The 16,324-nt window shown below is 37.2% G+C and overlaps 1 protein-coding gene across 1 annotated transcript; it reads left to right on the forward strand.

Moving 5' to 3' along the window:
- The first annotated feature begins 1,468 nt into the window (after window positions 1-1,468).
- Window positions 1,469-5,052, forward strand: LOC141369143 (E3 SUMO-protein ligase ZBED1-like). Its single transcript, XM_073874709.1, has 2 exons — window positions 1,469-3,311; window positions 3,974-5,052. Exons 1-2 carry the CDS (start codon window positions 2,239-2,241, stop codon window positions 4,632-4,634), a joined length of 1,734 nt encoding a protein of 577 aa, XP_073730810.1. The 5' UTR covers window positions 1,469-2,238; the 3' UTR covers window positions 4,635-5,052.
- The last annotated feature ends 11,272 nt before the right edge of the window (window positions 5,053-16,324 follow it).

Here is a 16,324-nt window from a genome sequence, read left to right on the forward strand (position 1 = left end):
CTTTGGTTTGGGTGTCTAATATTAGGCTATATGTTGGCCTTGTAATAAAAATTAAGTAAAAGCCTATTTTCATTTTTAGACAATGCTTGTATATGCAAAAAATAAGATTCGAATAAGAACAAGACATTGACTATGCAAATTAGATTTAATCCATGGTCATCTTACATGTGTATTAATTAAAAAGTTCTGTTAAGTGAGCTTCCGTCAACGACGAGGACAACTCAGCTAAGTTAGCAAGGACTTTTCTTCAACACCAGCTTATTTTACAGCCCGGAGATTATACAGATGCTGATGTGTTTTGTTTTCATAGCATCATTTGTGAGTGAATGTCTTTGATAGGGGACATAGTAGTGCATTTGTATGAGCATTTAAATATTTGTAAATCAAAATACACCTGATCACAGTTAGAATTTGAAGTATTGAGTATATTTACTGTATATTACAGTAATATATTCTGTATATGACCATATTATGGTGATCCTGGGGTCGTGATGATGGGGCCCTTGAATATTGTTGCCCAGGGTATAACAAGTTAATCTGGCCCTGAGTTGGAGACGTTTATAACGTGCATTTAAAAAAGCCAAATCATTCAAAATATTCTTTATTATCATGAAAATACCTAAAACAATCTGAAGAACGGCAATATAAATATTCTTCTAGACATTTCCTGGAATAGCGTTTGTAATGCTACTTCTTCTGTGGCACAATTGGGGTTTCTGCATGAGAGCGGCTTTTGGCTTTGGGATGTGGCGGCATTTTACCGTAATTTATTCAAATTCATTCATTGAGAAAACGTGCATTTGCACGATTATTCGTTACAGCCCGTGGATGTTTGTAGTTATTGATATGTTTCGCATAATAGCCTGCTGTATCTTTAAAGGGATAGTTCAGCCAAAAATGATAATAAATCCATGATTTACTCACCCTCAAGCCATCCAAGATGCATATATAAATTTTTCGGACGATCACATTTTTAGTTTTTCTTTTTTTTTTTATTCTAGCTTTGAGAGTGTACGCACTTTGCAGTCTTTGCTGCGGCTCTGTGCTTCCGCATTTATCATACGTCACAAATAAAAGTGCGTAGACTAATACTCTCTCCTGAATGCAGAGGCGTGGTGTTACCAGAAGCTAGTTATTTTAGTTTGTAAAGTTTTAAATATAGATATTTCTATCACAAAATCGCATGGATTACCCTCAGAAGCCCTTTGTTTATCCTCATGGAGCCGGTTGGATTACTTTTGTAAAGATGGATGCACAATCTTTAGGCTTAAATGAGGGGTTTTAACTAAAATCTTCTAATTGTCTTCTAATGATAGTTTTACTGTAATATTAACATAATTGTATATGTATTGTGATTATATTAATAATACATAATATCATAATATGAGCAGTGAAATATACTACTTAATTACTAGAACTATTTTAATAAAAAAGTTTGAATGAATGTTTGCAGTTTTTTACACTTTCACAAAAATGCGAGTGAGTTAAATCATCAGGTATATGGCAACACTAAGTGGTGGTGTGTACTCAACAGGTGGGGACCAACATGGATGAATATCTGCAAAATCAGAGATGACTGGAGCACTGTTGCACGTTTTGCGCCTTGGGGACGATCCAATAAGGACCTGCCAGACCTTTGCCATTGTTGGAATGCCTTTGAGACAAACTCTTTGGTGAAGGATGTTGATGTTTACTTTTAAGTTTTTTTTGTCTTTGATGTTAACTACACAAAGCAATGTCTTCCCACCTGGGAGTTTCACCAGAATGTCATTTATCAGATTGATGGACATGAGTCCTCGTCTGTTAAATTTTAGAGGACAACATTTATTCACTAATAATTAAAGACCACTTATTTCATTGCTATGTTTGAAAGATTCGCCCACAATGCAATGCCAACAGGAATTTACTTACAGTCTGAGTTCAAGCGGGTTCAAGGTCTTGTCTATGTCACCAATCCCAGGAAGTAAACTGTTGCCTACAATCCGTTTGTTTGTTGTAGTACAAGAAAAGAGATCACTCGCATCATTGTTTACTTTGGGGTTTTGCATTTCATTACCATGAACTAATACACACCAAGGAAATGTAAAAATTAGGGCTGTCAAAAATAGCGCGTTAACGACGTTAATTAGTTGTTTATTGTTAATTACGTCAATTTTTTTAACGCATTTCACGCATGCGCAGTGTGACAAATTATTCAGGTCAGGAAAGTCACGGAAGTAGTTGGGAGCTAGAGGCGAGATGGAGCAAGGTGAGCAAAGTGGGCCTATTGACGGATTCAAATATAAAAAGAATGATGATGGTACAGTTAACAAGTACAAGGTTATTTGCAAGATTTGTAACAAGGAGTTTCAATTTCACCTGAGCTGTTCAAGCTTGAAGTACCATGTCAACGCCAAACATGCATTTGCTGGGCCGTCAGGTTCAGCAAGTGGTTTGCGCCAGACCACGCTGAATGTTTGCAGGCCATTAACAAAATCAACCTCAGTTAATTTGACCAACACAATAGCAAAATGGATTGCAAAGGATTGTAGACCCATTAGCATTGTAGAAGACGCAGGTTTCCTTGAGGTTTTGCAAGTGGCGTCTCAAGACTCATACTATAAGCCACCGTCAAGAGCCACAGTTATGACGAAAATCCACGAGCTCTATGAAAATGAGAAAGAAAAAAGGAAAGCGGTCTTGGCTCAAGTAAATCATATTGCCCTGACAGGAGACCATTGGACATCAGTAAGTAACAACAATTACCTCGGAGTAACTGCACATTTCATCAGTGACACGTGGGAACTGAAGTCTTTTGCGCTGACTATATTAAAAACTGAGGAGCGTCATTTTGCGGAGGCTTGTAAAGAACAGTTCCTGTCTGTTGCACGTAAGTGGGACATCGAGGGCAAGACGACAACCATTGGGACTGACAGTGCACGTAACATGGTTGCCGCAATTCGACTTACACGCTATGAACACATGAGCTGTGTCGCTCACATGGTGCAGAGAAGTGTCACAGTGAGTCTTGCTGACAGCGGCTTTGTAAATGCTTTGGCCAAGGCTCGCAAAGTTGTCGGTCATTTTAAGCACAGCCCAGCAAATGCTACGGAGCTTCAAGCACAACAAGTCAGCCTGGGAAAGAAGCAAGAGCCATTGATCCAGGACGTTCCAACACGTTGGAATTCGACGCTGGAAATGGTCAAGCGCTTGAGCAGAAATAAAGAGGCTGTCATCGCAGCCCTGGACAATCAGGAGCATAAACTCGTTTTGCCGACCGCAGCAGAGTGGGATAAACTGCAGAGGCTGGAGGCACTTCTAGAGCCATGCAGGTAAATCAGTCACTTATCAAATAACACTGCTGTGATTATTTTCTGGAATGAATTAAACCAAGTCAAATATCAATAACATGTATGCATGTATGTAGTGTTAATTTCGTCAGAAATATGTTCGAAAAAGACGAGACGAAAATGTTTTGCATAAAATAAAAACTAAGATAAAATCTCTCTTAATTTTCGTCTACAATCGTCTCTGCTTTTTCATCAGCTGTTGCACCTTTAAAATATTCAGAACGAGTTCGGATCCCGCTTATTACATTGCTACCTACCAAATAAATCAATAATTTGACACAAAATTATGATTTAAAAAGGAGTTTATTGATTTAAAACAATTGTATTGCTTCCGCTTAAGAAAATAGTGCGCTCCGTCTCTACGGTTAGAATCCTGTGTGTTCATGGCAACGCTCTGTTTTTCATGGCGACGGTGTGTTATAGTTAGCAGCGGTCTGTTATCAAGAAACTAACAAAAAAAGATAGGTAAATGACTAAATATGACTAAAACATTTGGCACAAGACTAAGACTTAATTAAAAATAGGTGGTGAAATTAACACTATATGTAGGTAAAAATAATAATAATAATAATAATGATGATATGTTGATAACCACTGTTCTAATAATACACTGTCTCTGTGTGCATGTGTGTTTGTGTGCGTAGGTATGTAACTGAGCTCCTGGGTGGAGAGGCCTATGTCTCCTGTTCTGTGGTACTACCTTCTCTCTGCCACTTGCGTCTCAAGATGGAAGCCTGTGATGAGGACCCTGCATATGTGGTGAGATTCAAGACCAAGTTCAAGGAGGACCTAGCATCCCGCCAAGAACAGCTCAACAATGCATGGCTCCAGATTGCTACAGTTTTGGATCCTCGTTTCAAAGACTTGAAATGCCTGCCCAAGACAGACAGGGAAGCGGTGTGGACCACACTTGAAGGGATGCTGCAACAAGAATCACCCAGAAAGTCTTCACAGACACATGATGATGGGCCACCCAGGAAGAAAATCAGCCTTCTGCAAATGTGCTCAGATTCAGAATCAGAAGATGAAGAGGTCCAACCTGCCATACAGAGGTACAGAGCAGAGCCCACCATTACATTGGAGGGCTGCCCCTTGAAGTGGTGGGCATCTCATTCAGGAGCCCATGAGAAGCTGGCCTCACTAGCTCACAAATATCTAGCCACTCCTGCAACCACCGTTCCCTGTGAACGACTTTTCTCAGTTGCAGGTCACATTGTGAACAAGAAAAGGTCAGCTTTACTTTCAGAAAATGTGAAAAAGTTAGTTTGCCTCAGCAACTGGCTGAAAGATGATAAAGCTCAGTAGATTTGAAAGATGATGTTCAAACAAGAAGACCAGTTTCAGTGTAACATGTTATAGTAGTTAGCAACTGGATTTTTGAGCAACTGGATTAAAGAATGGAGGAAAAGGTAAAAAATTGTTCTTTGGTTTGATTTAAAAGTTTTATTGAACATTTTTTGTTCCACATAAAAACTCAACAGATGACTCAAATTGTGCAAAAATGTGGTAGGCCACTGTTATGTGGTTATGTGTTAATGTGGTAGGCTACATTTATTGCTTTCTGTTCAATTGAATACTGTAAATTGTACATCCTGGTTAATAGGAATGCCAAAGAGGAAGCGATGGGACATTACAAAGACAAATATTATGGTGTGTAGTATGTTTCAGCTTGATTTAAACCACCATTATTTGGCTGTGTTAATAAACGGACATAATATGAGAATTTTGTATGTGTGTCCTGTTATTTATCTTTTGGTGCATTTTAGAAAAAATGGTTATGATTCAGGTGTAATTGCAAATAGTGATTAATCCTGATTAATCCACTGAAAATTCTGATTAATTTGATTAAAAATTTTAATCATTTGACAGCCCTAGTAAAAATGTGAATCAGACCATAGCTGCTCTTTAAAAAAAAGTTTTGTTGCAGGGCTTCTTGTTTTTAATAACATTTTTGATGAATGAAAAAGTAAAGTAAATGAAATGGTAATCACAATAGTTAAATATTAAGAGTTATAAAGTCTGTGGGGATTGTTTGATTCCATATGGGGGTTGTAACTTTTGTATTATACAAATATAAAAACTGTAATTAAAACATTGTATTAAATGTAAAAATTTACAGGGGCCTCTCAGTTTTGTTTTACAGAGAGTATTTGTTTCATTTATTTGGAATTTTAAGGTTTAATCTGACATTTTTGTCAAAAATCAGTTATTCACATATTTTAGAAAACAAAAAGGTTCTGTCCAGTAAAACAAAGGGAATGGGTCAGATGAAATAACCCAGCACATGGTTAACACTTGACCCAGTAAGAGTGTTAATTTTACCCACTGGTTATGTCAGATGAACAACCCAGCAGTTTTTAGAGTGTAATGGTAATGGAGTTTGTGGCATATCCTTTACCGCATACTGCTTGATTCCCACAAGCCCCCCCCCTTCTGCATCTGACAAATGATACAGAACTTACCAATCATAAAGAATAGTAATAATAAGGCTAGGAAATAGTTTAGTTTAGATAGATTTTTACTGGGTAATTAATAGAGCTTTAATATATGTATATAGTTTTTTTTAGATGTATTCTACAGTTGTTTTTACTGAAAAGAATATGACACCAAGGTGATACCAAGTGACTGGATGAGCGTTGACAAAAAAATCCTTTTGGCCCCCATATAATGGTACAAAATGTAGAAAAGCGGTTGAAAAAAATTATCTGATGAAGAATGGGACGAATATTTAACTGAATGGGTGTCTGAGTATGGTAAGTCTTCGAGGAATTCATTATAAATGATTATAGAGAAATAACTATTAAAATGAAAAGATGCTCCATGTGAGTTATGCCAAGCAGTTCTTTTCAAATGTTCAGAAAATAGGCTTAGTGATGTTGTTTGTTTCTATGTTTAGATTCCAATTAAAAAGCCAGAAGAAAGCTGGTGAAGTTTTGTAAAGGCAACGGTTTGGAGTCTACAGGTGAGGACAGTGTAAGGAAAAGAGTGTATGTTTACTCTGGTCTCTGTTCTCCTTTTATAGCATACTGCTTACTTTCATTGCGCTTTAAAAACATTGATTACCTTTAATGTGTCCAACAGACCATCATCAAAATATGTAAATGGATTTACATCTGATACAGCCTCAGGAAGACCTCCAGTGCAGACCTGAACAAGCTGGCTCCACGCAGGTACAGACGAAAACATACAATATAATATGGTCCCCTTAGAATTAATTAAAGGGGTGGTTTACTGCTTTTTTCTTTGCATGATTGTGTTTAAGGGTTGCAATATAACATGTCTTCGTGTTTGTTTGTTTTTAAAGCCTTATTTTTCATAAAATACAAGGTTATATCTGACATTTCTGTCAAAATTGAGTTGTAGTAAACTATATTTAATTCCAAGGGGACGATATGTTGAAAGGAACTTTTGAACATTGGTAACTTTCTTGTTGTATAAGATCGCAGCGAAACTCTGGATGGAAGTAAATGTTGGGATGTTTGGCAATGTACTCTACATTGTACTGATTCTGTTTCTTACTGCTCCATATGCAGAGACAATGGAAAGACAAAACAAATTCTGCAGTAATGGAGCCAAAAGCCTGAATTTGCCAGCCATACCATCATTTGCACCATCAACACCTGCTGTGACAGTCCCTGAACCAAGACAAGATGGTACGTCCAAACCCTTTACAATAGTTTTTTACAGGAGTTTTTAGTAATTACCTTTTAAGTCTCTAACATGGATTAGAAACTGTTCAAGGAACAAAATATGTAAATGGATTTACATCTGATACAGCCTCAGGAAGACCTCCAGTGCAGGCCTGAACAAGCTGGCTCCACACAGGTAAAGACGAAAACATACAATATAATATGGTCCCCTTAGAATTAATAAAAGGGGTCGTTTACTGTTTGTTTTCTTTGCATGATTGTGTTTAACTTTTTCCCAGCCATTGACGAGATATCTCGTCAATCAAGAGAAAACGCTTCCCTGCCAATGACGAGTATTTCCGTCTTTCCGCAATACCGCTATTATCCACGAGGTGGCGCCCTTCCGCAACTTTTTAAACCCGGAAGTATTGCACTATGGCAAGCTGCTGCATGTCTGTGTCTGTTTTAAAGATCGCTCTGAATGGGATCTCTATGAAAAGTCCGTCACAAAAATAGAATTATCTCTGCTTTTTGCTCAAAATGTGGTGTTTTTGCAGAAACCTACTCATATTTAAAAGCTGATTACAAAAGAACTACTGATGGTAGGATGAAACTTTTTTTTTTTTTTTTGAAAGCAGATGGTCTGTTCTTTCATTTGGTATATTGTATGTTTTAATATTTGAAGAACATTTTCTGGAAGGAATTAAAGTTTTGTGAAATTCATGAAAAAAAGCTGGCGTTGGCTGGCAACTTTTTTTTAAAAAACCGCTGGCGGTGAAAGAGTTAAGGGGTGCAATATAGGGATGTACGATCTTGAATTTTCATGGGCGATTTTTATAACGATTTTCTTAACAAGCAAATTGGCCGATTCCAATCCAATTTCTTTTCTTATCAAGCATCAAACAAGAAAGAATGAAAGTATACATAAACAATATGTTTATTTAATATTTAACCCTCAGAAACCTAATCAATCGTCGACGATTGAAAACGGCACCTCTGATTCATATTTAAATAATTTAATAACCGTAAAATGTAGCTTCTTACCGTTTTTTTCTGCTAATAGCTGAGGAGTTAGCCATCACGGTGATATATTTGGTGTCTTTCTAGCTTTTACAGAAGGTGAAACTTGTCCCTCTTTTCGGAGTTGTTCAGCAATGCATCCAAACTCTTACATCCTAGATGTATCCACTTGATGTCCATAATTTATCGATTTTTCTATCGGGTTTACCGCTAGCTAAATGCTACAATGTCCACTGATGCTTTCTGTTTGTGTGCGTCATCACGCATGTGGCTTGAGGCTTGGCATCAATAAATGTCATGAAAACGCCTGGACTTTTTTTTTGTAAAAATGTAAATATCTTTTGATCTGTATAATTTATAATGTTCATTTCTGTGCTCAAGGACTCCAAAGACATGAGACAACTGTTTTACAGAGGAAAAATGCTTAGCTTTTATTATTTTGTGTGTGATTACAATAAATATATAATTGATTCAATTTCTGTTTTATTTTTTTATTTGTCTTTATGGTCCCATAACTTATTTTACATTCATGTGACATCAATACAAAACACATATTCTGACAGACCAACTTGTCCTGAAAAAAAAAGATGTTTGTAGATTGTCTGTGCACTACAGGGTTGATGTTTTACAAGCTTTTTAAGAAAATAAAACCAGACGGACAATACATTGTAAAAATGATGTTAGGACTCTTAGGGTTAACAGGCTAAACTCGGTTTGGCTACTGAAAACAATAGCTGTTATCTAAAATTAACAACAGTAACTGTGCAGTAGGCTACATTCAATACAAACATAAAGTGGTTAAATGAGACCATGACATGGATGGTTGAGTGAGGGTTAACACTCTGGGGTTGACTGCGGCGCGGGCGCCCAAGCTCTTTATTTTTCATTCACTCCGCAAAGAGACTTAGATAACTCTGCTGATTTTGGACATACAGATATGATTTATACATCATTTAAAACATTAAAGTGTCTATTTTTTTCTGTCCATTCCCAATAAAAACAGAATGTTGTGCTTTTTGCAAAATTAAGAAAATAAACATGATGCGCGTTTTGTTCTCTCTCCCTCAGTGAAGTCCTTTCTCAAATGCGTGAGAAAAATAAACTGTAACTTAACTAATACATGTCATAGAAATCAAAAATAAACGTCTACATAATGCTTGGAATGTCTGCTTTTAAATGATGTAAGTGAGATCGAAAACATATATTGTCATTCGGTGTAAACTGTATGAGAAGGAGGAGAAGTACCGTCTCTCTTTTGTTACCTGATTATCTGTAATGAGATGAGATCGTCACACCCCCGCGCCATTGAAGTGAATGAGCAGAGACATCCATATGCATAACTCGTGCCTCCTGCAGTCAATAGATACGCAATTCACAATCCAGTCTCTCCATTCCTTGTCGTTTCATCCAAATGCACCAAACACGACATCTAAATCCTTATTTACTTGGGTATGTGTGTCAGTATCTCCAAACGCGAGTGTTTTCTTTGTTCTTCCATCAAACATTTCACGCGAGGGGAACACACATAAACAAACACACGAGTCAGGAAACTCGACGAGGTTTTTGGTATTCTTATAAAATACGCGATTGCCAACAGTTTTTATTTTGAGCTGTTTACTGCACAAAAGTAAAACTCTCGCTGGCCAACCAAACCCTACCCTGTGTTCATTTTTACGATGGCCAAAATAGTACCTTTACTATGATTACTATGGTTTTTAAAGGTATACTTGTGAAATTAATAGAAAATATTTCTATATATACACACATTATATATATAAATAATTTTTTGTTATAAATTCCCAAGTAAACCTTATCATGGTTTTACTACAGAGAAAGTTACATTCCTGTTGAACATCCCCACAAGGCTCATTATGTGGCTCATTATGCAACTCTTTTGTTCCTCAGCTGTCAATCACTGATTATTCAGGAGCTATCCCACCTCCACGCATACAGCCTTTCCCAGGAAAAAGTGTCTTAGAAATTGTAAATCAATATATTGCTTTATGTGAACGAGTAGGCTGAATGTTTTTGAAGAAAAAACTCTAGACTACTAGATCCTGTTTTGAAAAGTCTTGGGAAAACATGTTTAGAATGAGTTTTGTGGACTTGTATCAGTGACTTAAAAATTTAGCTTTTTCAAAAACCACGCTTAAAAATTTTTCTCTCAAAAATACAAACATGTACATCACTGATTCTTGAAACTTTGGCAAAAACATTTCCCACTAAGAAAAGTGCTAATTCTGTTGGAAATTAATAACATTTTCATGAAGAAAAAGTATCAATGTTATAATCAGGGATTCATTTGCACATATGTAAGTTTTTTTTATTGGTTTATTTGTATTTTTATTAATTTAATGATTATATGCTGGCCCATTGCCTACAAAATCAGCTGTCCTCGGTTAAGAGATAATCATTTCAACTTGATTAAAAAAGCCAAAAGTAATAATTGAATTGAATAATATATTTACTGCATGAAAGGGTACATTGTAATATGTATTAAAAACTACAAACAGTGAGTTTACTATCGTCACCACCGTCAGATATTTATAAAAAGCAATAAAATCAGACAACTACAGGGTCAACTGCATTCCTGAGGACCCCATTTTCAAACCTTCAGCTCTACTCATGGATTAAAGTGAAAAAAATTCTTCTGACTGAAATTTTTTCAGGCCAAGTCATATTCCTTGTAAATAGGCGAGACCAATAGCATTCTAAGGGGAGATGTTTCTTGCCATTAATGCCATATTGAAGTCTACTGTGGCATTTATAGGGTTGCCAACTGTCACTATGAAATACAGCAGCAGTGCGAGTTTGTTTTTCTGTGAATAAACAGTGTTAACACTTAAATACAACATATGCTAGGTTTATTAATAGTTTGTTAATTTACAGATTTACTTTTAACACAGTCCTTTAATTGAACCATTACCTTTAATATCTGTCTAAAACAAAACACTTAACCCTAAGGGTTAAAAACGTTATCCCGTCATGTTAATCCACTTGTGACAAAGTAAATTTAGTGGATTTTAACTTTGTCCTATAGGATTCTAAAGGATTCTTAAAATCCTATTGGACATTCAGATATATTTTTGTGGATTTTAACTTTGTCCTGTAGAATTCTAAAGGATTCTTACAATCCTATTGGACATTCAGATATATTTTTGTGGATTTTAACTTTGTCCTGTAGGATTCTAAAGGATTCTTACAATCCTATTGGACATTCAGATATATTTTAGTGGATTTTAACTTTGTCCTATAGGATTCTAAAGGATTCTTAAAATCCTATTGGACATTCAGATATATTTTTGTGGATTTTAACTTTGTCCTGTAGAATTCTAAAGGATTCTTACAATCCTATTGGACATTCAGATATATTTTTGTGGATTTTAACTTTGTCCTGTAGAATTCTAAAGGATTCTTACAATCCTATTGGACATTCAGATATATTTTTGTGGATTTTAACTTTGTCCTGTAGGATTCTAAAGGATTCTTAAAATCCTATTGGACATTCAGATATATTTTTGTGGATTTTAACTTTGTCCTGTAGGATTCTAAAGGATTCTTAAAATCCTATTGGACATTCAGATATATTTTTGTGGATTTTAACTTTGTTCTGTAGGATTCTAAAGGATTCTTACAATCCTATTGGACATTCAGATATATTTTAGTGGATTTTAACTTTGTCCTGTAGGATTCTAAAGGATTCTTAAAATCCTATTGGACATTCAGATATATTTTAGTGGATTTTAACTTTGTCCTGTAGAATTCTAAAGGATTCTTAAAATCTTATTAGATGTGTGCTTTGCTATAAAAAAAGCTCAATGAATGAATGTTTTCTCTGCAACACAATGATTTTAAAAAACAGTGATAACTGTATACCTACTATAATTGCTATAGGGTCCTAGGGGCGTGACATAATTTTGAGTCCTTTGTTACTGTCATTAGTTTGTAAAAAAAAATGTTGTGATAAACTAGGGCATAACACATGTGCATGTTGGTCATTTATTTGTTGAGTTTGTAACAGCACGTTTACTTTGTCTCTTACATGCAGATGGTTTAGTGCACGGGTGCTCAAACTTGGTCCTAGAGGGCCAGTGTCCTGCAAAGTTTAGCTTCAGCATACCTGTTCTATGGTTAGTAAGACCTTATATGAATTACCTACTTCAGGTGTGTTTGATTAGGGTTGGTCCTAAACTTCGCAGGACTCAGGCCTTCCAGGACCAAGTTTGGGCACCCTGTTTTAATGCTTTTGTTAATGCACTTTTGGTAAGTGTCTTAACTCTTTCCCTACCATTGGTGAGTTAACTCGTCAATTAAGAGAAAACGCTTCCCTGTCAATGTTTTAGGGCAATCCATATTCTGCTATTATCCACTAGGTGGCGCTCTTAGCCAACGTATAAAACTTACTTTTGTAAGCCTACACATCAGTCAAGCTCTATGTTGTTTGGCTGTAATGCAACATAGCACGTTTTTTTAAAGCTAATGTGCACAACCTTCCGGACAATTTCCAGTGGTTTCACAACCATGACAGTTGCCGTGGGCACCGCTTCTTTTATATGGGAAGGAAATCCTTCAGACACAAAACTAGCAGGTGCGGTTTTTAAAAGCTGAACTTGGATTTGTGATCATGTATGATATTTACAATTGACTCAATCGTTCCAACGCAACCATTTTTCATCTGGACGGTAAAACTGTTGTGTTTGTACGCCTTTCCATATTTCTCTGTCGTTACCAGTTGTCCATTTACAATGGCTCTGTCACATATCTTTGCAGAGTACTCATCATTTTCAGATAGATCACAGACCGGAAGCATTAAGGACTTATCCTTGTGATCTAGCAATTTTTGTAGAGAACATCCCAACAAAACAATACCTTCCAGCTTCTGTGCCTTAGCAACAAGAAAATAAACACCTAGCCAGTCATTTACAAGTTTGTCCACCCTATTTGAGACATCGGCACTTGTCACTGTTTGTTTGAGGAGTTGTGGAATTGACTGGAGTATGTTGAATTGTCGTGCAATTTGAGATGGAATATAATTTGTTCCATGACACAACCTCTTCAGTTTTTGGTTGTGACTCTCAAATGAAAATGCAGATGTACACCAAAGAGGTCCATACATCTTCACAGAGAAGGGCAAGTGTGTGAGCTGATGGACATTGAAGAACATTTGGCACAAGCCATAGGTTGTTGGTATGTCCTGCATGAACTTGGTTATCATGGATGTTGCTGCTGCCAAATCCCTTTCTGTGACACTGTCTTTAAGAAGACAAAAAATAGCAGTGACCAGAAGTAGCCAGTGTTTCAAAAATTTTGTTGGAAGAATCTTGTACAAAACAGGCCCACTGTAGAACAATAGCCAGCTTCGTCATTCTGCAACCTTCCACAGTCCGTGGTACTCTTGGAATATCAGTTGGGGGTTTGATGGTAAGCAGCCTTTGATCAACATGCTTATGTGATGTCCCAATGTACCAAGGGCTGTCATGGTACTTGCTATTGAACCACAAGTCCAAGAATTGTTTTGTCACTCCCAGGAGAACGCAGTGCATATAGTCAATAGGAAAGCCGTTTACAATGTCAAAACCAGTGGAGGGATTCAGGAGGACTAATGGAGATACTGTTTTCACTCCAAACACATGGTCAGCATCACTTTCAATGGCCCTTTGCCCACATTCTATGACATGGTCATGTGTTCTTTTCTGTGCCTCAGTGGGTGGATAGACTCTGGCATATCCTCTTCCCTTTGGCACTGTTATCCTTTCATTTAGGCAATGACCACATCCATAAGCACCATTGAACTGATGTATACCTTGAAGCACACATCGGGCTACTGCGTCACATGAGCATATGATGGGAAATACTTTAGACACCACAGTTGTTTTCGTAAGTGGGTGCATCCATTCCAGACCTTGGGAATTGATTTTAAGAATGTCGTCCACAAATTGCTTAAGATAGGTGGACATGTCTGGTTTACCACGTCCAAACCAGACACCTGCAAGTAACATGTTTTTAAAACGAACATTTGGTGAGAGTTCATTTATTACACATCTGATTGGCCACAATGAGAAAGTGGAAGATTTAAACATTGGAATTCTATCACAGTTCCATAGTAGTGATCTGTCATTAGCTGTGAAGTTAGGGAGTGTTTGATAAATTTCACCCTTTCTCACATCATTTTTTCCATTTTCCTCTGCCTGAAATGCGCATTCTTCTTTTTGTAGAATGTCTCTTACCTGGTCCTCAATAGAGAGACTCATGTAGAAATTGCCTTCTGCAATGTTCTTTTGTGGATCATTTATCTCATCACACTCTGGACAATGCATGTTGTTCTTTGGAAGATATGCCTTGCAAATTTTGCAGAAAAGGTGAACATTCAGAGACTCAGATGGATTATGGAATAGTTTTCGGAAGAGGTGCAGAGACTGTGGCAATACAGTGGGGCAAAAAAGTATTTAGTCAGCTACCAATTGTTCAAGTTCTCACACTTAAAAAGATGAGAGAGGCCTGTAATTTTTGTCAAAGGTACACATCAACTATGAGAGACAAAATGAGGAAAAAAAATCCAGAAAATCACATTGTCTGATTTTTTAAGAATTTATTTGTAAATTATGGTGAAAAATAAGTATTTGGTCAATAACAAAAGTTTATGTCAATACTTTGTTATATACCCTTTGTTGGCAATGACAGAGATCAAACGTTTTCTGTAAGTCTCCACAAGGTTTTTACATATTGTTGCTGGTAGTTTGGCCCATTCCTCCATGCAGATCTCCTCTAGAGCAGTGATGTTTTGGGGCTGTCGCTGGGCAACACGGAATTTCAACTCCCTCCAAAGATTTTCTATGGGGTTGAGATCTGGAGACTGGCTAGGCCACTCCAGGACCTTGAAATTATTCTTACGAAACCACTCCTTCTTTGCCCGGGCGGTATGTTTGGGATCACTGCCATACTGAAAGATCCAGCCACGTTTCATCTTCAATGCCCTTGCTGACGAAAGGAGGTTTTGAGTCAAAATCTCACGATACATGGCCCCATTCATTCTTTCCTTAACTCGGATCAGTTGTCCTGGTCCCTTTGCAAAAAAACAGACCCAAAGCATGAGGTTTCCACCCCCATGCTTCACAGTAGGTATGGTGTTCTTTGAATGCAACTCAGCATCTTTCTCCTCCAAACACAAGAAGTTGAGTTTCTACCTAAAAGTTATGTTTTGGTTTCATCTGACCATATGACATTCTCCCACTCTTCTTCTGGATCATCCAAATGCTCTCTAGCAAACTTCAGACGGGTCCGAACATGTACTGGCTTAAGCAGGTGGACACATCTGGCACTGCAGGAATTGAGTCCCTGGCTGCATAGTGTGTTACTGATGGTAGCCTTTGTTACTTTGGTCCCAGCTCTCTGCAGGTTATTCACTAGGTTCCCCCATGTGGTTCTGGGATTTTTGCTCACCATTCTGGTGATAATTTTTACCCTACGGGATGAGATCTTGCGTGGAGCCCCAGATCGAGGGACATTATCAGTGTTCTTGTATGTTTTTCATTTTCTAATAATTGCTCTCACAGTTGATTTCTTCACACCAAGCTGCTTACCTATTGCAGATTCAGTCTTCCCAGCCTGGTGCAGGTCTACAATTTTGTTTCTGGTGTCCTTTGACAGCTCTTTGGTCTTGGCCGTAGTTGAGTTTGCATTCTGACTGTTTTAGGTTGTGGACAGGTGTCTTTTATACTGCTAACAAGTTCAAACAGGTGCCATTAATACAGGTAACAAGTGGAGGACAGAGGATCCTCTTAAAGAAGAAGTTACAGGTCTGTGAGAGAAAGAAATCTTGCTTTTTTCTTATTGACCAAATACTTATTTTCCACCATAAATTGCAAATAAATTCTTAAAAAATCAGACAATGTGATTTTCTGGATTTTTTTCCTCATTTTGTCTCTCATAGTTGAAGTGTACCTATGATGAAAATTACAGGCCTCTCTCATCTTTTTAAGTGGGAGAACTTGCACAATTGGTGGTTGACTAAATACTTTTTTGCCCCACTGTATGTTGCTAATTGGGAGAAAGAGATTTAAGAGTTTTAAAAGATCTTCCATAGCACTAGCTGTTAAACTGTGCCTCAGTGAAAAGGATAAAATTAAAAGTATGCCCTGTGAGGTTGATATCTCTGATCTGAAGAGGTGCCTCATTTATTTCAAACTGTGAATTGGAATCAGAATTTGTGGCAGCAGTGCCATCCATATCAGAGTCTACTTCTCCGTGAGTACCCCTCCGCTCAACTTCACCACTGTCCATTTCATCTACAGAATCATAAAATGTCTCATCTTCCTCACTGTTCGAAGCAGAGTCATTCTGATGGGG

This window comes from Misgurnus anguillicaudatus, chromosome 12 (assembly GCF_027580225.2).
Source record: "Misgurnus anguillicaudatus chromosome 12, ASM2758022v2, whole genome shotgun sequence".
NCBI lineage: Eukaryota > Metazoa > Chordata > Actinopteri > Cypriniformes > Cobitidae > Misgurnus > Misgurnus anguillicaudatus.

What these genes read in the sequence shown, in the direction of transcription:
- LOC141369143 (XM_073874709.1), top strand. Translation starts at nt 2,239, where the DNA reads ATGGAGCAAGGTGAGCAAAGTGGGCCTATTGACGGATTCAAATATAAA. An exon ending in GCACTTCTAGAGCCATGCAG is followed by an intron (nt 3,312 to 3,973) that starts GTAAATCAGTCA and finishes TTGTGTGCGTAG; the next exon opens with GTATGTAACTGAGCTCCTGG.